Consider the following 25,864-nt stretch of genomic DNA (forward strand, 5'->3'; position numbering starts at 1 on the left):
AGCAGCTAGTGATCAATGCTGGTAACTTCTCTTCATCTCTAAGAAGGGAACGGACCCAAACCACCCTAGGATGAGAACACAGATAGATTTCAAAGCTGGCTACATAGGATTAATAATCATAAAATAACAGAATATGCTGAGTTTGAAGGGACCCATCAGGATCATTGAGCCCAATTCCTGGCCCGGCACAGTACATCCCAAGAATCCCACCATGTGCCTAAGAGCATTGTGCAAATGTTTCTGGAGCTCTGTCAGGCTTAACCACTTCCCTGGGGAGCCTGTTAAATAGACACCCACCCTGTGGGTAAAAACCCCTTCATGATATTCAACCCAAACCTCCCTTAACTCAGCTTAATTCCATTTCCTCGAGTCACTGGTCACAAGAGTGAAGAGATCCTGCCCTGTCTCTGGCAGCACCCACTGCTCAGGGACTCCCAGAATAAGCTCTGCATATTTCATCAATAGTTACATGAGACTGCTTCTACTTGAAACCTTAAGTAACGCAAGCACCACATTGCGAGAGCAAAGGGTTGCTACAGTCATGACAAAATGAACAGCTGCCACACAATTTGATGAAAGTGCCAGTTTCCATGCCAATGCCACAATCCTTTCAATGAGGCATTTGGCCAACATATTAAAATCCTTAGACCATCAGGAAAACAACAAAGTAATTCCACACTAACAGCCACAGTGTGTTATGGCATCTATTGTTATTAAAAATACAGCAGATGTAGAATTACAGGTTACAGAAAGAGATGAGTATTTCTCTTTAGTTCCAGAAATTGAAAAGCAAAGAAGAAAAATGTTTTTGTAGAAATATGACAGGCGACATAAACAGTAAGAAATTTGACAGCTGCATATGCCAAACTCGTACGTTTGCTATGAACAAGGCTGTATGAGACCTCTTAAGGCAGAAGTTCACAGATGCAGTGCTGAAGTCAGGTTTGAAGGGCGGTGGAGGGTGGAAAACCATAACTAGCAGGCAGCAGGGCTTTGCAGTTGTTTTGCAGGCAGCTCAGAACGGTGAAGTAAATAAACAAATAAGTGAAACTGAGCCAGCAGCAATTTGTGACGTGCAGTGTGACTGGCTGTCATTCAGAGCTGGCTCATCTGCTCTTCGAGTGCATGGATTTGACTTGAAACTGATCCATGCACACATACACAGAAAGTTTCCATTAAATCCATGGAGACTGAATAGAGCCCCTAATGAGGATTAGAACTTGACTTTCACCTCTCTGAAAAGCATACCTGCAGTACATTGAAAGCTGACCACAAAAGCCACCTTCAGCTCCACAGTGCAGCATGCTGGACCCAACAACCAAAGTGCAGAGGAACAGGATGGTCCCACAGGCACCAGCACTTGTCTGGCTCCATCATAAGCTGCACAGAAAAGCAGCACCACCAAAACATGTTTCATTCTGGGAGGAAGTCTGCATTTTTGGCAGCTGAGCAGACTAAAGGCCTGGCCAAGCACAAGCTGATACAGAAGCAGAGATGGGGCTGCCCTCTGCGGCAGCAGCCAACCAGATGCATTGCACAAACCCATTTTTAGATGCTCTTGCCTGGAGTATTGAGGACCTGAACTCAATAACCCGAATCCCTTCTGTTATGTGCTTCTAGGCTCCACTGTGAGCGCAGAGCACAGAGCTGACCCGGCACAGGCTCAAAATGATTGTGGCTGAACAATCCATAGCAATCACGACTTGTTCGCTAAAGAATTTACAATTGCAATCAGAACCTCTCTACAACCCCCGGGAAAAAATGATCAAGAAGAAACGAAATAGGCTTTGTTATATCCACCAACAATAATGTAAAATAACACCAACTAGAAATAAAGACAAATACTAGGCAGGCTAACAACAAATGGAGTTTTCATTTCTCACTGGGGCTATTTTTAGATGCATTCATATTTAAATATGAAGGTAATTTCCCAGTGCAGCTGTTAACAGCTCTTCCTGAGCTTCTCTTGGAGTCTGGGTGTTGCATCTGCGGGCATTTGCAAGGCAAACTTCTGGTTTCAGTGCATTTTAACTACAAAAGCAGATGTTTCAAGCATCACCTTCAAAAATCATACTTTGCATCTCAGGGGGTACTGTGGTCAATTTATTTGTAAAAGGTTTGAGGTTTTATGTACAAAACTATGTTGCTATTGTAACAAGCATCTTGCATGGTTTTTACCTGAAGATACGCTGAGGTACAAATCAGGTGAACAAAACCTATAAATGATCTGCTAGTTTGGGCTGCTGATGGTTTGAGAAATACATGATTTTAAAGAATCACTGAACAGGTCAAGAACCACTCCACTTTTAATGAGGGACTCTGTCTGCTTCTCTCATTCAAATGAAGATTTTATTTTTTCTTTTTCATTAAGTGGTAATCAAATAGTTCTCACAATTCTACTGTATCTGAAAGCCTGCTTATGTGGAGAGAGAGATACAGTAATGCTTTAATTAGGACTACAGACAGACCATATTTGATTCAGACCATGGGTCCAGCTAGCCCTGTCAATACCATCACTACGTAGTTCTGCTTTCAGAGCAATGTGCAAAACTGAGTTTTACACCTCTGAGTTTCTGTCAAAATACCTGAAGATTAGAAATAGATTTATATCCTGGTTTTAAAACCTACCTAGAGTAGCAAGCAAAGAAATGAAAAGCCAAACCACTCAAGAGTGTATATCACTGATCTCTCTATCCCATGGCATGACTTAGACTGTAATGACTGTGCTACAGGCCTTGTGTTTAACCTGCTGTCTTGGCAGAGCTAGGCCTGCCTTCCACGTTTTTTACAGAAGGGAATGGAGACAAAACCTCTGGCATCAATGCCACAAACTTCCAGTGAAGAGCAGTGGGGTTTAGGTGGAGAAGCAGGTGAAAGAGTGACGATAAAGCAGCTTTGAAAATCTTTTTTCCCACCAATGAATTGGATACAAAGCTATACAGTGTAGACCGTTCTTAGGGGAGACAAAAACATGCTCAGCTGTCTATGTGAAAGGCAGGAGTTTGGTTTTCTTACTTTTAAGGTGAGAGGAGAAACAAAGAACTCAAAGAAAAAGTCAGACTCCCTTCTTCACTAACAGACCTGCTGTTGTCACCTTCTCAGGCAAGTCAACTATCTTACGTGCTGCACATCACACACAGCCACATCCAGGTCAGCCAAATGGCTTTGTTCTCCTGAGTCACAGAGCTGAAGGTCTCTTATGGGTTCCTACAGGTTACCTCTCTTTAGGATTCCCAACACTTCCCCCCAAGGCCTTGGGATTGGCAGCAGCAATTAGTGTGTGTGCACCAAAGGCCAAAGAACAAAACCTTTGAGGAAGGAGATTAAAGATGGATTAAGGAAGGGAGAACAAAAAAAAGAAAATGAGGAACACTGCTCCAGATACCAAGCTTAAAATTAATTTCAGATTCCAATTCCCATGAAAATTCAGCTTCTTACCACTTCAGTGAACTTCATCCTCAGTACCAGCAAGTCATACCCACTAAACAATGCATGCCCATCACCTGCTCAAATTCCCAGGTCTCAGGCCTTCTCCTCACTTCCCTGCTCACCAGCAAGTTCTGGGCAGACAGCTGGTAGGGGAGAGCTTCTCACTCCTCAGTGTCTGTAGTCATTCTAGGTGTTGGAACTGGGTGAAGACTAAAGAGGGATTGCTCAAGGAGCACCTGGGAAACTCTCCAACTAGAATGTGCTTCTGAGACTCAAAGGAAATAGGATGCCTCTGCTGAGCATGCCAGTGCTTTAGGAATGAGATCTCCTTTGCACATGAGGGAAATTCTAAACAAAATTTTATGGGTAAAAAGTAAGGTCACCATTAACGATGTACGACTAGGAAAGGAAATGTGAAAGAACACACACATATGCCTTACAACTACTTTTTTTTTCTGTTTAGCTTCAAGGATCTTTCCACAGCACATTCAGCCAGCAGATGCTGAAAACACGCCAGCGCCTACACCAATTCACACAGATGGTGCTGGTGGGGCTGAGTCTTGTACAAAACTTACTTGTCTTCTCAACTAAGATAAAGATTCTGCCTGTGTGTCCTTTTCCTGAGTCAGAATTTCATCACTACGTTTCTCATGGCCAGGGAAATTTAAAAATTCCTGTTAACTCACTTTTAATGACCATATCAACCCATAACTTTCTGCCAACCCCATTAACTGCTGTTGTACAAAGCCATTCCTGAAACAGCCTCTCTTGCTGAACAGAGGAAGACAGAATAATAACCCCTGCTCACGACTAAATAAATCTGTTCAGACAATGTAAACTTAGTCCTTCCTGAGAATAAACACTTCTGAGTTATTCATATATTCAACACTGGCACAGCCTTTCATAATTTCAAACCCAGGTATTACACAAGCAAATCAGCAAATGCACAGACTCCGGCTCATTGCTAGATGTTAACACAGACTAGACACAAACAACTAGGGTGGTGCATTTGGCCAAAATAAATGTGCTAATGCTTCCATTTGCCTGCAAAGCAGGGGGCGTACGTTTTTGCAGATATTACAGATCACCACCTAATGCCTTCAGCAGCATTGTATCCCCACACACTTGCTTTGAGTTTACCAGGAATGCAAAATATTCAAATTGGGGAACTCATACATTATACAAGTGCAGAAACTTAGCCACTGTAATTTTACCAGATTAGACCTAAGCAAGGCTGCTCAACTAATAGGAGGAGGAAAGAAAATAGGAAACTCTCTAACATGTAAAAGGGGCCAAAGGAGGACAATAAGAGAGAGAGAAGAGTTCAACAGAAGCAGCTTCTCTCGGCATAAGATCAAGGCACAAAAAAATGCACAATGCAAAAAAAGCTGGAATGTGAATGTTCCCATGTGGGCTGATGTGTGGAGAAACAACTGTTGGGCACTGCAGGAGGAGGGGGAGAGGAGGTGGGTAAGAGGCAGGGCATATGCAAAAAGCCTGGCAGAGGGCGGCTGAGTGGTGGAGACAAAGGCGGAAAATCCTCTGGGGCCATCAGGAAGTAAAAACAAAGAGAAAGTACCAAAGAACTATTTTCATGGCCTGCAAATAGACTTGAGAGAAAACATGTGACTTTTCAAGCTTTCAGAACAAACTTGTGAAGAACTATGATTTATAAAAACTGGTTATGAATATAAAACGTGAATTTTGCCCAACTGATTGTCTGACCAGTGTCTAAACAGGCACCAGCAGGAGCAGCAATGAGTTCCAACATTAACAGGCAAAACAGGAACATGGACAGAAAGGAGTCATCCACCCCAAGCCCCTTCTTAGCAAGCCCCAAATCACCCTTGCCTTGCATATCTCTCTATCCTCAACGGCTGGCTCTGGGTAACTCTTGCATAAGCAGCAACAAAGCTCCAAGAAAGAGTCCAAGACCAAAATTGCACCAGATTTTTTTTTCCTGCCATTTTAGAAGGTTTCAGGTTGGTTTTTTCTTTAGTTTTTTTTTAATGTATTTCTGTACTACTGGAGCCCTTTTTATAGAGGCAGGTGTAAAAATGCATTTACCACTTTGTTCAGCTCAGTATAGGCCTCATCCATAAAAATGTGAATTTGCAAATGCAGAACTACCCTGAGGGCAGAACAGCAGGTTTTTTCCTTCACAGGATTCTTCCTCACACACACTAGACATTACTAACAATCTCAGCTAAGGTTTTCAAGGTTGTTTTGGAGGAACACTATTTTTCCTGCCTTTAACACACTTTCAAAGCCACATCAAGCAAAAGGAAAGTCTCTTGTGTTCTGACAGCATTACTTACTTTGTCAAGTAAGCAAGGAAAAACTCCATGTTCTTCATAGCTGCAAAGGAGTTAGCACTGTTTCTCCTAAAAATGTTGTCATGCTGGCTTCATGGTTTGACATCTAACAAACAGAGGAAATTGCTTTTTAAATACAAATATTCACTTTGAGCATTAGGAGCAAACTTTCCTGGAATGGACTTTACAGAGTCAGCTTTCTTCACCCACTGCAATGTGTCCTGTAAATAATAAAAAATAAATACCTCACTCAAAGGCTTTGCAATTTCAAGTACCCTATTAAGTTACTTAATTTTGCTATCCATAGCACATGATCTCACAAGCAAAGCTGTTTATTTGCCTTAGGGAAAATACAGATGTGATTGCATCAGGAGTGTTTCTGAGTTGACAGGGCTTTTCCCTGGGGCTGTTTAGGAGAGCTGGAAAGAAGAATGGGGAGAAAGCCTGGAGAGAAGAGAGAGGAATGGCAGAAAATACAGGTACAGTGGTCTAACCTCCTGGCCTTGACAGAGCGACAAAATAACCACAGTAACAACTATTACCTCTCACATTCCTTTCGCAGGGGAAAAGAAAGAAGCACACTTGAGCCCACCAACTTTTAAATAAGTATTTAGTTTTAGACTCTTCATACCTCTCTAGCTCGGCTGTGGACTGTCTTGCATTATTACACTCCCATTTTTGACACATTTGATACAGAGCTGCTGCACCAACTTTGACAAGGTACTCCATGTACATACACAGTGCTGAAAGCTGAATTTGACAGACATTTGTACTTGGAAGGAATATATCCAAAACTGGATTCTAATTCTGAAATGGGTCTGATCATTTAAAGACTGCAGTCTAACACAAAAGGCAATATGTATTTGCTTAGGAACACTACTTAGTGAATATCAGGAAAACTTTCAGGATGTGCATCATACTGAAGTTCATATTTCAGCGTCCTCTTTCCTTACATGTCTCTACAAATCAGCCTATGCCTAACTTGGATTTGGGACAGCTTGCTTTGGAAAATCAATATAACCTCATAAAAGCCTGAAGCTAAAACCCACTAACATTCATTTCAGCTTATTCCATTGAATATCAAACTATTACTCTCAGCTTTATCTGACAGAAACCTGTCCTTGAGATGCTCAACAAAGCAAGGGTTCAGTTTTGATTCTTGAAGACAGCCAGCCCTCTCCTTCACTGAGGATGAGTGATCTCAGATTCAATTTCACTTCCCAGTCAAGGTGTTTGGTTTCTCAATATTTCATAAATGTCCTGCCTGGAAATGTATATGACTGGAACCTGATCTACAGCAGGACAAAGTATATCCAGAAATCCTGTCAAGTCACAGGGAGGGTCATTCAGGTCAACCCTTGGCTGAGGGAGTTCCCAGAACTTCAATTCTTATCACACCATCAGGATGCTTAGGAGAAGAAAAAAAAAAAAGGCATCATCATTTCCACATTAACCTAATAGCACCTTCCAAGAGCATGTTATAAACCTGCATAAAATTCTGTGAAACACATTATGTAGTGTGAGTACTCTGAATTTCCCACCCGACATCTTTTAAACCCTCTCAGCCCATGAAGCATTAACAAGATTACTGTGTCTTCCAAAAGGTAATTTCCCTGTAGGTCTGACAAGAAGTTTAATCTCAGTGTCATGAGCATTAATTAATTCTATAAACAAAATACAGGTAAAACATTATTTTAACTTAAAAATTCAATTAAAACATCTCATTATATTCCTAGGCTTTGGCACGCCTAGGAATATACACACACGCCTGTGTGTTAAATATTCATATTTTTATTCCCAACATATGAGTAGCTCCATCCTTGGTAACAGAACTTCTCCATTCTCTTGGAACTGAAGACACCTTGAATTCCTACGTTTTAAGAAAAGGATGGAGAACGTGGTCAAGATCTCCATGTACAAGATATTTTTTTGTGGAGAGCATTTTAAAGGCTACCCACCTTCTGAAGAAGTATATTTATGGAGTTTGCATAAAATAACACAGTCAAAAATCTGTTTGCAACAGCACATTAAAGACCTTTCAGTACTCCAGAGCAGCTGTGACCGGGTGAAATGTAATTATTTTTGACATGCCCTTTGGAATTCTCTAGGAACACGTACTGTAATTTCTAACCAGTGCCATAAGCACTGGGCCAGCCTTGGAATTAAGCTGAGAGATAGCTGGATGAGTACCATATACATCTTTTATAAGCATCCCACAGATCTGTGTGAAGGCTTAGCAACATGGCACAGCAACATAAGCCTGGAATCTCTTACGTAATACAGCTTGAGAAGTACCAAATACACAAAGTTTTTGAAAAATACTACTATAACCTTTAAGGAATCTCAGTTTAAAAAAAAAAAAAAAAAAAAAAAAAACAACAGGATAGGTGCAACATTTCCCAAGTCTTAGCATTTCCAGAGCCCACTATTCTGTCCCACATGATGAGACAGGGGCATGCTGTAGCACCAGATGTATGATATGTTCATGTAATACATGTACATATATATCCATATGCCTATAATGTGCCAGATATGCATTAAGATGTATATGCAATACAGATGATTATTCTGAGCTGGTTAGGACACAGCTCACTGCCAGGATTATCAATACAGACAATTGCACCTTAACCTGAAGTCAATTTATTATTAGTTTTTGCTCTCCTCAGGGAAAGATTAGAATTGAAGTGGCAGTGAAAAAATCCTTTTCCTTCCTTATAAAAGAAAATCAATCCAGTTTTTTTTTAATTAGCTGAATAAATACAGCATGTATATAACATTTCATATATCTAAGTATCAAGTCAATCAAGCAGCATTCAAAAATTTATTAAAATCCTCTTGAGAAGGATGAGTTTGACACTTTTGTCTAGTTTTGTTTCTGACAAAAGAGATCAACAGCAATTAAAGTATTCAAACTTTACACAGACAGTGCACTATGTAGAAGTTTCTATAGGATTTACAGAAGTTGAGCTCTTTGAAATTTTAATGGAGCTCTTGTAGTCTTCTGATACCAGCAAAAAGTGCAACTGGAGGATAAGTGGGATGAGCAGAGCCAGTTTTCAGGAGTTTGCCCTCCCCCAGACATTGGCTGTGTGCTGGAGAACAGGCTGGTCAAGGCCCTGCATGAGGTGGCCAAGATCACTTGTGCACGGCCAATGAAGAGAATGGGATGCTTGTGAATGCAGCAGCTGTCTGCTGGGGCAGACATCTCGTTCAATGGGAAATTTTTAAAAAATCAACAGAAACATCAACCTCATCTGCCAAACCTAATACTACAGGTAAAGGAAACTCGGTTTGATGAAAAAACGCCTGGGGAAGATGTTTTCTACTTTGCCCTTTAACGACCATAAATTTCTGCTTGTGTTTGAAGGGCAGAAACTTTAGGACAAATCCCCAAGGAGTGCAGCCTGGCCAGGCCACAGTTCCCACTCAATCTCAGTGCTGTCGAGCATGATAAGGGATGTCCTGGCGAGTTCGTATCCATTTGATCATTCCAAAGGAGTGACCTCGGGAAAACCCTCAAATTCCCCAAAACTGCCATAGCCTGCAATGCTTTACATGAAGCGCCACAGCCGGGGAGATGCCAGGGGAGCCAGCGACAGCACCCACAGCCATGTGGTGACTGGAACTGAGAAAATTTATTCATTTATTTGTGCTTTAAACGCAAATAAATTTAAATTTAATATTTTTAAATTTTGTTTGTGTTTCGTGAAACTCGCGGCCTGTCCTGCTCCTTGGACCCAAAACCAGAGAACCGGGATCACCTGCCCAGCCCAAAACCGGGCACCGGGAGATGAACTGGGGCACGAACTGGGGCATGAAGGGGAGCCACCCCGCTCCCGGCACGGCCACCAGCGGCACCATCGCTTCCCTGCCACGTCAAGAACAGGCTAAAGCAATAGTTTTAAACCTCTGCCCCCGGAGCGGGGCTGAGGCGCCACGTCCGCCCCCGACGCCCCCTGCGCGGCCGGCGGGCCGGTGGCGCCGCCTGCTGCTCCCCCTAGCGGCCGTCCCGCGCCGCGCCCCGCCCCGGCCCCGCCCCCCGTGACGTCCGGCCCCGCCCCCGCGGCTCCGCCGCTGCCGCCGCGACTTGAGGGGCGCGCGCCGAGCTCCGTCCGCGGCCGCCCCGCCACAGCGCAGCGCCCGCTCCGCACCGCGCTCCGCTCCCGGAGCACCGCCGCCACCGCACCGCCCCTCCCCGCGCCGCTCCGCAGGTAAGCGCGGCATAAACCGCTTCTTGTCCTCCGCGGGACTTGCGCGGCTCGGGGGGATGCGGAGAAAGAGGAGGAGGTAGAGGGAAGTTTGGGCGCGCTCCCCGCACCGCCAGCCGCTTCCCGGCGCGGAGTGCGGGCACGGCGCTGCGGCGGGGAGAGCCCGCCCGCTCGCCCTCCCTCCCGGCGGGGTGCGCAGGAGCGCAGCGGGCTTAGCCCGCACATCTGGAGCGGAGCCGGGGGTTCCCCAGGCTGGGCGTGCGGTGCCGGCGCTGCCCCGGCCCCCGGAGAAGGAGGTAGCGCGAAGCCGCCCTGCCTGCGTGCGCGGGGGCGGAGAGCAGCGCGGGGGGACCCGCAGAGCAGCGCCCGCGGCGCTGGGACCCCGGCCGCGCGTTCGAACGCCGATGGTGGGGGATGCTCCTGCGCGTACCCCGCATCGCTCCCACGGCTGGGAAACTTCCCCCCCCCTCCATCCCCTTCTTGCTGCATCTATTTAAAAGGAAAAAAAAAATAAAAAAAAAAATTCGAGGCGATGCGTTCGCGCCCCTGCGCAGCGCTGTCCCCCGCACCACAAAGTCTGCGGGCGAGAAGATGGGCAACAAAATGGTTGCACAGAAAGAATGCAACAGGCCCAAATTCCCGCCCCGACGCCCCACTTTCTTTGGGAAGAAGAGCTGGCTCATAATCCTCCTGCCGTTCCATAGGTGCTCGCCTAGTCCTAATCAACTTTTCAGCTGTTTTCAGTGTATTAAGTGATTGTGTGCCCTCGTATAGGCACAGCTAATTAATTTATAAATGGCTTGCAAATAAATAATTCGCTACGTACTTCGTTGCACACCTCATCTCTACGTGATTCTGACCTCAAAAATCGTTTCACGTCTGCTGGATATGCCCAAATCTTTTGGTCTCAGCTCTTTTCCTCAAATGCAATTAGAAGCTGCAACTTAGTTGATCAGGCAGAGCCCAAGTATTCCTGCATTTCCCAACGTAGTGGTCCTGCTTCCAGCATCTGCCATAGCTCACAGCAAGCAGGCACAGCTTTTTGATTTTGGGGTTGGTTGGCTGGTTCTTTTTTTGGATTCCTGCTTAGTTTCCAAGCTCATCCCCTTGGTGAATAAAAGCTCAGCTCTTGCACAGACAGCTGCCTTTCTGGCTCAGTCCTGCTCTTTGAGGTTGCCTCAATTTTAATCTCTCAGACCGCAGAGGGGTTTGAGCTCAACCCTGGCACATCCAGGCAAAGTTGCAAGGAGTGTTGCAAACGCGAGGACGAGTGTGTGTAATTAACTAATTCATGGAATGCTGTTACCGACGGGTTATTCATTCGGGCTGAAGGCAAGTCGCTTCCCTTCTGCAAGGGATCAGTTCTGGTCAGTTAACAGAGTACAGTGGAGCATTTTCTACACCAGATTCACACCAAAATGCAGAATTACTTTACAGTTCAATCTTATTCCTGCACATTAGCTGAATGCATTTTCTCTTTGCCTCTTTGAAACATGAAGATTCACATTTTGCATTTCCGTGTATATCTTTTATACAAAGAGGCTGAAAATGTTCAGACTTTAAAAAACAGTTCATTATCCTGACCCCAATTTCCATGTCTAAAATATACTGCCCAAAAAGATAGAAGCATCAGTTATGCTCACCATCTATTGCCTGGGGATATGGCATCTTAATGAACATTTCTTTGAATTAGACTGGAAAATGCATTTGTCAATTAAAGTGTATAAAGAAAATAATTATTTGCTATTAAACAGAAAGAAGATCAGTCTTTTTCCTTGTCGATATATGCCACGCATTAGGTCATACTCAAGAGCTTTCAGTGCCCTTCCCTCCCTCAAAAGAAAACCCACCTTCAAGTTTCCTTTAATTTATTCCAAACCCATACAATACAGCCCTGTTTAAGATAGGGTTTCAGATATTTCATAAACAAAAGGTATACCTGGGTTTACAGAAAGCCAATTATCTTGAAATACACTGGGTTTATTCTAATCCTACTTCATGCTGCTATCAAGCTTTTTTATTTTTCCATCCACATTTAATCACTTCTAAAAGCTGTATTTTTTCCTGTCTTCTGTGCTCCTCCTGTATACCAGAAACAGTGACAGCCCTTGGAATATATTTAAAATGCTAATTCTCTTTTTTTTTTTTTTTGTACACTTGTACCCTTTTAACTGGAGAACAACCAGATAAATATTGCAAGTAATCAGCATGGGAAATTCTTTAAACTCTCTAGAAGAGTGATTTATTTTATTTTTTTAATAAATTTTCTAACTCCCTCCTTTGCAAGCTGCCTCTGTTTTTCTCAACGGGAGACTTTGTTGTAATTAAAGCAGAGAAGACTGGACAGCAGCAAAAAACATCTGACTTGTGGCTCTTAAAAGCACAGGTTTTGTAGCATGTACCACCCCCCAGTGGGCAAAAAACTCTGTAGTAAACTCACAGCGAGCTTTGATCTCCAGAAATAAAGTGGATACATTTTACAGGAAGAACGAAATAAAGATGAGTTTCTGGGTTGGGGTTTGTGGGGTTTGTTTTGGTTTGGGCTTTTTCCTCTGTCACCAGTAGCTAAAAGTTGTCTGATATTGTGTAAGGCAATGGTGACTAATCCAAGCAATTGCTGGAGTTTGCAAACTTTGCAGTTGCAGTTATTTGAAGTGGCTTCAGTTGGGAGATGGCCATCTTTGTCTCCTTGGAGCAGGAAGCATGGAGCTAATGGCTAGTTAGCTCTTAAGTTTTTTCCTTAATCACTTCAAAGCACAGGAGTGCACAGAAGAATTAATATGTGATTGCTTACATTTCTTTTTAAAAGCAGCCAAATACCACTCAGGGCAGGAATGTTGAAAAGTGTTCAGTGCATATCTTATGGCATCACTGACTCTCTTGTGCCTTTCATGAGCTGTAAGAAGCCAAACATTCTTACAGCTTCGTGTTTTTTCTAATTTTTTGAGGAGCAAACTTAATAATCAGGAGATGAGCAAACAACTTATTTAAAAGCAAAGAAACAAAACTACTGAAACTTTATCTAGTGTTAAAATAATGTTTTTACATGTCAGGAGTTTTGTGCCAGAAACTCCCTATCAGGTATAATTCTACCTAAACTTGTCAAGAGGGGAAAACCAGATATTTTTTTCCCTTGAAACAATGGCAGCATTTGTTCTCTATTCTTTTATTTAATGCCCAGACAAGTTACCTCAGCAGCAGCTCTCAAAAAGAAAACCTAGAAGCCATAATTGGCTAAACTGAAAGAGCACTAAAACACAAACCAACAATCCTTTGCAAAAGATCTCCCCCTCAAAGTGTTTTCTTAACGTGCAGCAGAGCAGTCAAAACAACAGAGTGAGAAGGAATAGAGTAATAGTCTGGGTCTTTTCAACCCAGCATCTTCAAAACTAGGAAACATTTTAGAAGTAAACTTCAGAAGAGAGGCACTCATAGTTCATTTCCATCCTCTACAGCAAATACAGGTTTGGCTGATCTTGGGTGTGGAGTCAAGCTTTTACTCAGAATTCATTTCTAAGTCAGATTTACTTGCATTTGAGGGAAGATCACGTAATAATTTGCATTTTTTAGGACACTTGAGTTGGACTGAATAAGACACCAGCAGTATTATTCCTACTGCACAAGAAGTGGGAGCAAGTTTTCTGCAAGTAAATGAAATCTCCAACAAAAAACACCAAGAAATTTCACTAACAGGCAGTGCTACAGTCTGACCGAAGGGCTCACTCTCACTTTAACAAACTCCTTTGCATTTTTTACCCCTTGCACAGACAGCTAGAGGACCTTCTGCTTGCCTAGCACCAAACAAAAGGCTGGGGCACCTTCCTGAAATGCAATGATCGTGGAAATTGCAGCTCCTAGACAGAGTGCTTAGAAAGCATTTTGCTGTCACTATCAACTAACCCTGAGTAATACACTTAAAGAAAACAAAGTGTGGACATTGTTTTAAGTCTAGATTAGCACTGTGGAACTTCTTTAAAAAAAAGAAAATAAAGTTGGTGAAGCTGTTTAAGCTGCAGCATGACCTTTGTAAGCACAACTGACTATATAAGCAGTAGATGGACTTCACAAGTATTTTAAAAAATAAGCACATTTTGTGTTTCCAGTATGCTTCAGATTCTAAACAAATACAGAGCTACTTCTGGAATACAAGTACAGTGGTTAAGCAAATTGGCTTATCAAGTATGTACATTCTAATGGTGGCTTTGAATAATCGTTTTGTCTTTTACAACCTAAAAATACCTAGTAGTTTCCCTTTCCTCTGTTACTTTGATGGTAAGAAAGAAGCCACTGAGCTACCAGAGTTACTGCTGGAGAACACAGAGGTAGATTAGAAATTCAAATAAGCATTGTGTGACCTCAAGTGAGGCAGGTCTTGATTTTATTCACATTTTCTATTAACTTGGAAAGAAATCTTTGACACTGTTTTTAGAAAAAATCCCAACTTTTCAAATATACCAAAATTATTTATTTTGTTAAGCCATTGCCTGCCTACAGTACATTGAGTGCAGCTGGACTCCATACTTCAGGTTAAATACAATGTGCTTCTTATGTACTTTTTTGGGGGTTTTTTTAATAGCTCAACTTATGTTGAACATTTTCAAATGAGATGATAAAACTTTTGCTGTACCACAGCAATAAGTCCACATATTGCTGATATCTCTAGTAATTCACTAACTTACACAGTCCCAGGAAAGCTAATTTAACCATGTGGTTCAGAAAGTTGAGGAAAACTTAAATTCAAATATTGAATTTGGAATAAAGAGCAAAAAGGCTGCTGTTCAATTTTTCCAGTGTTACTTTTGTCACCAAAAAACAAGGACCGATTTTTTTTTTTTTTTGCATTTAAAAATTATCAGCACAGTTTCTAAAATCTGGTCTGCTCCAAAATAATGGCTTCTTTCAAAACCATGTGTCCATGAAGCCTCCCATTCTGATGCTGCAGAAACCTGGCCACAGTGTCCGTACCAGTGGGGGTCACTTTTCTTTTCATCCTGCCCGATCAGCTATAATGACTTGGTGTCAGGGAATATTTAGAGACAGCTCAAGAAGGGGAAAGCTGGAGCATGGCAGCACGATTCCCTTCTTCTCTGCAGACAGATCACTGGAGCCTTTGATATGCAAAAACATTGTTTTCAGCTATAGCTTGAGATATAAAAGGGAAGTGCAAGTTATCAAACAATCAAGACCTGAAGAAAACTATTCTAAGTTTAGAAAAGGGAGTGGGGGGTATGGTCTTAATCCACATTTTTGAAACAGTGTCGTCTTCTCCAAAGAGACCTTTTCTTTTTCTTGCTCTTGTTTTCATGTAATTTTGAGAGAAGGGATAAAAAAAAATTCCAGGAACTTAATGAGCTTTAGTGCTTTCATTTTAATCCTACACATTACTGCTATTATAATAGTGGCAATAAATGAAGAGATGACTATCAAATGAAGCACAGAGGAAACAGTTTATGTGCTAGAAAGGTAAAATAAATGAACTTGCTGTGTGCATGTATCTATGTAATGTATGCATACTAGAGCCAACGTTTTGCTTAATACTAACAAGTTTTTTACAGCTCCGAGTTCTAAAGAAAATTTATGATTTTAAGTACTTAAAAGTTATTGTAGCCTTCAAAGGCCTATTAAAGGAATTTATATTCCTATTTCACCATACCCTTCCAGAAAATACCTTCTATCATGACTTCACATTAGTTCCTAAGAGACACCATTTTTTTCTACAGCTGTTAAGTTGCTCTTTATTTCAAAGTTTTAGGAATAGGGCCTGGGCTTCTTTCCCCAAAACACTTGAGTAATACAGAGCAAGAAAACTAGACACTGGAAGAATACAGAGCTTTTTTGTTCCATTTCATAATGATTATATAATTTACCCAAATTACATAAGTTACCACTAAACATGCATTCCCTTCTATTTAAAATGTGGCCACATAGACTGTTTTTTTGCCTTAAATAAAGCATACATAAAAATACTTATTTATGCCACCGTGGGGGTCTCTTATTTTGAGTTCTTTTCTTTTTTTCATTGGGCAACTGCTGAAAACAAGATTCTGAAAACAAAGCTCAGAGGAGCACAAAAGCAGCAGCAGGAGAGAAGAGTCTTTTCCACTCCCTCACTGGGTACTCACACCATCTCTCAAATGGGGGGCTTTGGGTTTTTTTTATGGTTAACATTTTGCTATGAAAAAGAGCAGCGGAATTTGTATCTATTTAAATATATCACTGCATATTCTGTGTTGCTGTAAGGAGTATGACTGGCCTGTTTCATAACAGACCAGCTACAAATTGCAAAAGACATTTTTAAAACACAGAGTGTTTGTGTTTAGGTCAGGTATTTTACAGAGGAGCAGAAGATGCTCTAGTTTTGCTCCCAGGAAGGCAACTAAGCAAGCATTACTCAGCACACTGTTCCTGCCAAGTGCTTTGGTTCCAAGGATCGTGCTTGGTCCCTTGGACAAATGTGATGTCACAAAAGGGAAAAGCAAGTACACATTAAGGATTTGTTTCATTTCCGATTTAACCACTTTTATTTCAGACATGCTACCTACAGACATGCTGGGGACTTGGTATCTCACTGGATGTTTTATGCAGTAGTGATATGAAGTAGCCCAAGTTAAAATGCTGTTTAAAAAACAGTCTTCTGTAAGAAATACAAAGGAAAGAAATAATATTTTTAGAAAATTTACAGACTAAACCCACCTATGTATTGCCAAAAATCAGACACAGATGCCTGGCTAGTCCCTAGCTCAGAATCAACATGCTGCAAGTGGGAAATATATTCATACAATATATTCACACAGTAGCTAGTGAAGAGCAATTAGCTCCTTTTACACTTAAAACCAAGGAGATCATCTATTTGCCAGGAACACAAAAGCAACCATTTTGTTCTTCTCTAAGGAGGTAACACTAGCATTTGACATAAGATGAAAAACTTAATTTACAAATATTTTATTACTCTTTGCCTTATTTTTCTATTAAAATAAGGGAAAATACAGTTCCAGCAAAACTGCAGTAACATTAAACTACACAGCAAAACATTTTTGAAAGAGCTCTGTGGCTTTTGCTGAAATACCAATGCCCTGGGGAAACAAGGTGTGCTACTCATGTACAGGGGATGCAACCCTTAAAACTAGTATGCACCAGTTGTTATTAATTCCAATTTTTTTGTTTTTATTTTTGCAGGACATTAGGAGTTCGAGGAAAGCTTTCAAAGGGGAGTTTTCTGGGAAGGAATTCATATTTTTGTGGGGGTTTTTTATAATGAAGAAAACCATCTGAATTGCCTGATGTTTCTGTGGTAAAGTAACTTGCATTCTTGCAGCACAGGAGGAATTCTTTTACTGCATTACAAATTTGGAAGGAGCATTAAAAAGTGAGAGTTGGAAAACGTTTCTCTGAAAGAGGTGTGGATGTATCAGGATGTAGCTACTGTACAAAGGTCATACTTGGATAATTCTGGATAGGAAAAGCATCCCTTTCCTGACCTGAAGAGGCTGCAGTCCTCAGCATAATGAATGGTTTCTATCACGCGGCACTGCAGTTCCCTCCTCTGACTACTATGCTGCACAGAAGAGTTTGTAAGAGTTACAAAGAAAGTAATTCCTGCTAAAGGCATTAAAGGAAACAAAAGAGGCTCTTCATTCACAGACTTTACATGAGGACTAAAATAGAAGGAAGCTGAAGCTTTTCTACACTGGGGCCTGGTGTGCTTATGTACCATGATAAATCTTGGTTGGAATGCTCATTGAGTATCGTGCCAGGAGCCAGGAAACACCACCACCACCAAGGAGCATCTGAGTAAACACCATCAAGAGAAAACTGCTTCATGGAGTAAACCATAAGAGTGACTGGGCAGAAAGACATCCCTTCACTGGATATCCTCAAGCACAAAATTTACTCGTACCTTTAAATACGGTAGGATCAATATAAATTCATTTTCCTTTTCATGCCTCTGAGAATAAAGTTCAATTAATATATGAACCCATAAGAGAAAAGGTCATGACACTGCTTAATGCATAGGTCATCTTGCAGGAGTTCTCACAACCCTAATTACAATGGTAATTGAATTATGTTGTCTTAAAAGCTATAAAAATGCTAAATACCTGAGCTCAGTGTACAAACACACTACCAATGCAAAGTACAATCTCAGTCTCAAGAGTTAATTTCTACTATGCTAGTAATAAGAGGGGAAAACGTGGTTAAACCTGCCAAATAGACTCTTATGAGTGTGCTACTTAGTAAGACGACTTTTGAGAATGACAAATATTTAAACATGAAATTAAGCATGTAATGAAATATTTCATCCAGTGAGCTAGAAAGCCATAGCTCTACCAGCTACCTGCCAGTTGTAACATTCACCTTTCTGAGCAGTCACTTAAGCTTGAAAACCAAGAAAAATAGTCTACAGTGTTTTTGAGTTACACACTGTGAAGCTGAGCACTGGGGAAGACTTGGGAAAATATCTTCACTGGCCCTCACTTTTATCTGCATTTTATGCTTTGCTTTTAGGGCTTTTTTTGAACTTCTGAAATAGCTACCACTAGACTTGTGGGTTTGGTAAGGGTTTTATAGTTCACTTAAGGGCTCCTGAGGAAGTTAGCTGGCTTAGGAATTACTTCTTATCTTTCAGATATAGAATGATTTACTTGAACTCTGGTGTGACTTCTGTTCCGTTCTTATCTGGTATCTGTGAACAAAGATTGTCAGTACATATGAAATAGGAAGGAATCCTTAGAAAGAGTCTTGTTGCTTAAGCAAAATAATTCACAGATCAGGCATACTTGATTATATTATTTTCAATCACTATGCAGAATAACCTATTTAGTTAATTGAATGAGTACAAGAAGTAGAATTATTGATGTAAGGAAAAGAGAGTAAAATGCACCTACGCACTTGAATTTTGGCTTAATGTGTGTTTCAGATGTCTTCTGTAATGTTGATTTTTTTATTGCGGTTTCTTCACTGATGATCTGGATAATTTTGTTTGTTTGGTTTTTTTAGATTGTTGAAGATCAGAACTGTATAGAAATCTCATCATTCCTGACCATGATTAGTGTTACCTGGAGCATCTTCCTAGTTTGGACTAAAATAGGGCTGTTACTTGACATGGCACCTTATTCTGTTAGTGCCAAATCATGCCCTTCAGTGTGTCGCTGTGATGTGGGTTTCATATATTGTAATGATCGCGATTTGACGTCTATTCCTACAGGAATCCCAGAGGATGCAACCACCCTCTTCCTTCAGAACAATCAAATAAATAATGCTGGGATTCCTTCAGAACTGAAGAACTTGCTTAGGGTGGAAAGAATATATTTATACCGCAACAGCCTAGATGAATTCCCCACTAACCTCCCTAAGTACATTAAGGAACTGCATTTGCAGGAGAACAATATAAGGACCATTACTTATGATTCACTTTCAAAAATTCCTTATCTGGAAGAACTGCATTTGGATGATAATTCTGTTTCTGCCGTTAGCATCGAGGATGGAGCTTTTCGGGACAACATCTATCTCAGACTTCTTTTTCTCTCTCGAAATCACCTTAGCACCATTCCCTGGGGTTTGCCTAAAACCATAGAAGAGCTACGCTTGGATGATAATCGCATTTCCACAATTTCTGAGCTGTCCCTTCAAGACCTTACAAATCTAAAACGCCTTGTTTTAGATGGAAATCTTCTAAATAATCATGGATTAGGAGACAAAGTCTTCATTAATCTAGTCAATCTTACGGAATTGTCATTGGTCCGCAATTCACTCACAGCTGCACCGGTGAATCTGCCGGGAACAAACCTAAGAAAGCTTTATCTCCAAGAAAACCACATCAACCGCGTGCCACCCAATGCTTTCTCTTACTTACGGCAATTGTACCGACTAGATATGTCCAATAACAATCTCAGCAATTTACCTCAGGGTGTCTTTGATGACCTGGACAACATCACTCAACTTTTTCTTCGCAACAACCCCTGGCACTGCGGGTGCAAAATGAAATGGGTGCGTGACTGGTTACAGTCACTGCCTTTGAAAGTGAACGTACGTGGACTGATGTGTCAGGCACCAGAAAAAGTACGTGGGATGGCTATCAAAGACCTCAGCGCAGACCTGTTTGACTGTAAGGACGATAGCGTGATAAGCACCGTCCAAATCACTACTGCAGTACCAAACACGTTATACCCAGCCCAGGGACACTGGCCCATTTCTGTGACCAAACAACCAGATATCAAGACTCCCAACCTAAATAAAAACTACAGAACCACGGTGAGCCCGGTACGCAAAATCATTACAATATTTGTGAAATCCGTAAGCACGGAGACCATCCACATCTCCTGGAAAGTTGCACTACCCATGACTGCTTTGAGACTGAGCTGGCTCAAGATGGGCCACAGCCCTGCCTTTGGATCTATAACTGAAACTATAGTTACAGGCGACAGAAGCGACTATTTGCTCACGGCTCTCGAACCGGAGTCGCCGTACCGAGTGTGCATGGTTCCCATGGAAACCAGCAACATCTATCTCTCCGACGAAACTCCCGAGTGCATCGAGACCGAGACGGCGCCTCTGAAAATGTACAACCCTACCACCACCCTCAACCGGGAGCAGGAGAAAGAACCTTACAAAAACTCCAGCTTGCCCTTGGCCGCCATCATCGGCGGCGTGGTGGCGCTGGTGGCCATAGGGCTGCTGGCCCTGGTCTGCTGGTACGTGCACAGAAACGGGTCCCTGTTCTCCCGGAACTGCACCTACAGCAAGGGACGCCGGAGAAAAGACGACTATGCCGAAGCGGGAACCAAGAAGGATAACTCCATCTTGGAAATCAGGGAGACTTCTTTCCAGATGATACCAATTACCAGTGACCAAGTGTCCAAGGAGGAGTTTGTAATACACACCATTTTCCCACCTAATGGCATGAATCTGTACAAGAACAGCCACAGTGAAAGCAGTAGTAACAGGAGCTACAGAGACAGTGGTATTCCAGATTCAGATCATTCACACTCATGATACTGAGGGACGTGAAAGACTGGTTTGGGTTTTGTTGGGTTTTTTGGGTTTGTTTTGTTTTTTAAAGAAAACAAGAAAAGACTGACTTAACAGTTGCTGTTCTACTGCAAAACACTGGATTAAAAGACTGACAAAGCAATGTACTGTACATTTGCCATATAATTTATATTTAAGAACTTTTTATTAAAAGTTTCAAATTTCAGGCTACTGCTGCGATTAATGTAGTGGGGATACCTGACCACAATTCTATATTTTAGTATTTTTTAGTAATTTGTACTGTATTTTCCTTGCTAATATTGAAGTTACAGACCATTTAACTTTTGTGTTCTACTGAGTAAGATGACTTGTTGACTGTGAAAGTGAATTTTCTTGCCGTGTTGAGCAGTCAGAACATTCATCTGAGATCCTTGTAAGTGTAAGCACAGGTCATTTTTCACTTTGGTATCAATAAAATAATATTGAACCTGGCAAGTCAGGAAGAGCAAAAATGGCTACAAAAAACTCACAGAACTTCCAGTGTTGGGTCTATTAAATCTGTAAACCACAACAATATTCAATAAACAAAAATGTGTGTAGTAATGGGCAATATCAGCTGTCTGGATATATCCATTCAACAGTGGTGAAATCCAGTTTAAATGAGAACAAGCAAATTGATGATATGCATGAGACTGAAGCTTTTGGCAAGTGTTTAAAAAATCCCATAATCCCTAGAGGAAAGCAAAACCAAATTCCAAACAAATAATTAAAAAAAAAAAAAAAGGTAGGCTCTACAAACCAAAGGGGTAGATACAGTTCAGGAATAGTTTTTTGGTTATCAGAGTCAGTGGTCTGTATATTACAGGCAAAATGGATGCTCACTGGCATTTGGGAGACAAGGGCAGGCAACACTTCGAAACTGCTTTGAAAAGAAAAAGGGCTGAAAGTGCAGTTTCACAAGAAAGGGGAGCAGGACAAAACCCAAGGCAATAAGTGCAGGGTCTTAAACTGTGGTCCCAGAGGTGAGCAGAAAAACGGAGAATGCAGCTCTTCTGAAGCATATACGAGTCTGTGTTCAGTGTAATGCTGTTACAGTCAGGAATACTGCCCATTACTGTCACAGTTATCCAGAAATTCCTTGGTAAATCTGTAAGGTAACATGTTTCTTTCTGCCTTCCTGCTGAACTATGAGCTATTATGTTTAAACCCCAAGCCACTCTTTGTTGCAATAATCATTCTGTTTCTTCAACTAAAAACCAAAGTGCTTTGTATGCCCTTTGGCCAGTCTTGTGTGTGCCTTGATCCAACACTACGTGTATCAAGCTTTTAAAAACTAAGAAAAAAGGAAATAATAAAATACCCACCTTTTCATACATAACTTAACTATGAAAAATACTGGTCTTATTCATGAATGAAGCTGAAAAACTACTTCAGAATTATGCTGCACCTCTGCAGTGCTCTGATAAGAAACCCACTCGGAAGCTACTACTTCTCAGGTCATGAGCTTCTGTGTTCAGGTTAACAGTATTACCCTTGCAGGTTTTCTTCATTATTAATCACTTGGAAAAAAAGTTTTCACAACAGTGAACAGTGTGAACAATGAAAGGGAGGGAAGGAACCCTCTGAAGTACAGGGATTTTTTAAAAGAAACAGCAAATGAAAAATTTAATACTTCAGATAATATCTCAGACCATAAGGAATGTATACCAAATGCAGTTTAATTCTATGAGAATTTTAGTGGTACTTGGCCTGTATGTTTCTTTAAGAGCAGTAAAGAATGAGAGAGTGACCAACACCGAGACTAACAGTTTCAGCGATCAGCCCGCAAATCAATCTCCTACCAGGGATCCATTTAACTCCACAGACCCAAAATTTCCAGTAACACACTTTTTTTTATCCTCATTTTCCAGATGTGCCCAGGGAAGCTCCTCTCCAAACTCCCTGCACCATGGAATTGTTGACACATCACTTTCAAAAATGTCTCCTGCAGTTCCTGAGCAGTGGAGGCACTCAGCATTGTGCTTCCTTACTGACCTTGGACAAGCCATGGAGCATTGAATGGATCCATGGAAAGGAGAGTGTAACACTCAGCTCAGTGAAATGCACCAAACAAGACTGTTTTGCTCTGTTGTCCCATCAGGTGCCAGTCTAGGGAAGGGCAAGAAAGCCAAGACTGAGCATGTAGAGCCTCATTATGTTGATGTTCAAAAAGCTTCCCAAGCAATGAGCCGGGAAGGAAAATGACAGAGAGGGACTGGACAGACCTGTTCTTTGTCTGCACTCACACAGGGGCATCCCTGATACCTGAGCCCATGAAATGGCTGGGTCACTGGCAAGAGAGCCTAGTTCTTTGCCAGCAGTTCTCCAGTTACAACATTAAACAGGTTTTGTTGGATTTTCAAGCTATTTGAAAACCTGTGTCTCAGTTTGGCTCCAAATTGATGTGAAAAAAGTAAAACAACACTCAATGAGTGCTTTGCCTTCTGAGGCACCTAAGCCAGAAGTGCCTGGTAATGGTATGTACCAACTCCAGTGATGCCACACAAAGTCATTAGGGTATAAAAAAGTTGGCATTTGAAGAGATAATTGTATGATTAAGTAAATGTAAGTAAAATTACTTTTTTATGTGACATTTTTGCCTGTGAGGCAGTCGTGTACAAATCCAAAGCAAATTCAGTACATCAGCCCAGTTGTTCCTACTTCATCTTCCACCAGCAAGAGTGAAAACCTGGACAGGGCTCTGCCTTCCTCAGGCAACCAGGAGAGCTGGTGTCCTCTTAGCACATGTGATGTCAATGCAAAAAATGGCACACTGGAGTGTACAAGACCTTCCTGGGGTTCTACAGGAGCTCTTACTCCACACACATAACGTTAAAATTAATTTGGCAAGTGAAAGATTGCTCTCAAACCAAACTGTGTTTTTTCCTTTGGCTGTTGATACAAAGTTCTGTTCCTCTCCATGTCAGGCCCATCTCCTCAAGGCTGCTGCTCATCCTGGTGCTGCAGCTGCTGCATGCAGTGCTCCCCAGCACCACCATGAATCCCTTCAGTCAGACAGGTATATATGCAGGCAAAGCAGATTACTGCAGTAGGCACTTTATCCAGCACGTTTATCAAATGCCATTAAACCACATGAAATTTATCTCAATTTCCAAATTCCATGTTATTTCTGTGTACTATTCAATATTCAATTGTGGAGCAAGGGGTGGGATTTTTTTCAGTGTTGCCTAAACCTGTGTGCAGAGTTCACTTGATCAGTGCTCTCCATATTCAAATACTACACTAATTATCTTTTATATTCTTTATCATTGTCCCTTTTTAAATTTATATTGCTATCCTGAATTGCCCACAGTTCTGTTTTAATCTGAAAACTGTCTCCAAAAACACCCTGGTACTTTCTCATCTTGGCACCTTCCAGAACTAGGGCCAGGAGCTGGACTCAGTGATCCTGATGGGTCCTTTGAATTCAGTTTATTCTATGATTCTGTGAGAAACTTGCTTCATTTATAAGCTGTTACTTCCTAGCTTTCTACCAGAGCCTGATGTGCAGCAACTGTTGGGGTTTTTTAATTGTTTTTTTTTTTTCTTCTGGCTTTAACAGTACCAAATTCTAAGTATTATGTTCTTGGAACACAGTTTCCATCTCTCCTGCTAATGCACTAGTGAGCATGCAAGCTATCTTGTGCCAATGCTGTACATATTGAATGTAGAGCAGCAAATGCAATAAAGCAAGAGCAAAAGTAATAAAGGCTTATTTGCTATTAAAATAATTTACTGATGACATAATGCACTAAAGCGTATATAGACTTCCCTGCTAAGAGGATAAAATTTTGTACATTCACCTGCAGCTAAAGTTGGATAAGATCTCCAGAAGTGAGCTGGCAGATGCCATCTGCATCAATTTACCCAAACCACATTTGTTTGAGATAGTTTTGGGCAGAACCATAATTCACATGGGTACTCTCCACTTTCAGAATGCCTTAATCTTACTTCCAAATCTGTATGTTGTTTCAGCATCACCTAGAGACTGATCTTTGTCCATCACTGATTTTTCTTTAAAGCATGAAGTTACTCCATACCTGAGGAGTTTTCATCTTCCAAACTAGCCCAGAGTGGTTCCATTAGAGAGAAAAAGCTCGTGACTGAATTCAGACATCAGAATTTTACTTTTTTTCTTTTCTTTGCAAATGAATTTAATTTTGGAGTGGTGGATAAGAGTCCTACCCTTGTGATGAAATTAGAGCCCTTTCAAACACTCTGAAGGTACAGCCATGACAAAGGTATTAAATTCTGGACACAACTGTTTTAAAAGTGTTTTCTTTTGGTAAACATGAATGTTTGATTTAATAGTTCTTTCATCAAATCATTGCCTGCTTCTCTCGAAAAAACTAGAAAAGAGCAGAATGTAATCTGAGTAAAAGGGTGGCAAAGCAGATGCTCAAAACAAGCATCACCTTGTTTTCTCAGCCCAGGACATCAAGTAAGATACTCACAGCACGGCAGTCTTTAAGTGATGCCTGAGGAACATTTCTCCCCTGGGGGAAAGCAAGACACTTCAAATGGGTGTTAAAAAAACATTCTCTGGATTTTTGATGGTCTAAGGCAAAGGCATACAATACATATTTTGGCAACCAAGCAAATGTCCATCATGCATGGACATCATAAATGCCCTATGCCTGAAACCTGCAGCTCAGGACTGCAGATGTGAATTTCCCAACTTCAACTGCTTTTCAAAGCCCCTTTTTTGTTTTCTTAGAATGAAAATTTAATGGAGTCACAGTATAAAACCCCTCAAAATTACCAACATGAGCTGAAAAAATCTTTTTGATATCTGAAGCTGGACCTTCTAAGCTTAGCAAGAACACTCATAAATAAGTTATAAAAATAGAAGGATCTTAATAGGGCTAATTAAATAATCTGACTTGTTCAAGCTGGTTGATAGTGTTC

General features: G+C 41.3%; 2 protein-coding genes across 5 annotated transcripts in view; one reads left to right on the forward strand and one right to left on the reverse strand.

Moving 5' to 3' along the window:
- MACROD2 (mono-ADP ribosylhydrolase 2) overlaps nucleotides 1–25,864 on the reverse strand; it is an 846,867-nt gene that overhangs the window by 724,707 nt on the left and 96,296 nt on the right. The gene's annotated exons all lie outside the window — the stretch shown is intronic.
- On the forward strand, nucleotides 9,848–24,655 carry FLRT3 (fibronectin leucine rich transmembrane protein 3). The gene is made up of 3 exons (XM_058802880.1): nucleotides 9,848–9,955; nucleotides 17,129–17,860; nucleotides 18,947–24,655. Exon 3 carries the CDS (start codon nucleotides 18,992–18,994, stop codon nucleotides 20,939–20,941), a length of 1,950 nt encoding a protein of 649 aa, XP_058658863.1. The 5' UTR covers nucleotides 9,848–9,955; nucleotides 17,129–17,860; nucleotides 18,947–18,991; the 3' UTR covers nucleotides 20,942–24,655.

The sequence above is a fragment of the Ammospiza caudacuta genome, chromosome 3 (assembly GCF_027887145.1).
Source record: "Ammospiza caudacuta isolate bAmmCau1 chromosome 3, bAmmCau1.pri, whole genome shotgun sequence".
NCBI lineage: Eukaryota > Metazoa > Chordata > Aves > Passeriformes > Passerellidae > Ammospiza > Ammospiza caudacuta.

What these genes read in the sequence shown, in the direction of transcription:
- FLRT3 (XM_058802880.1), top strand. Translation starts at nt 18,992, where the DNA reads ATGATTAGTGTTACCTGGAGCATCTTCCTAGTTTGGACTAAAATAGGG.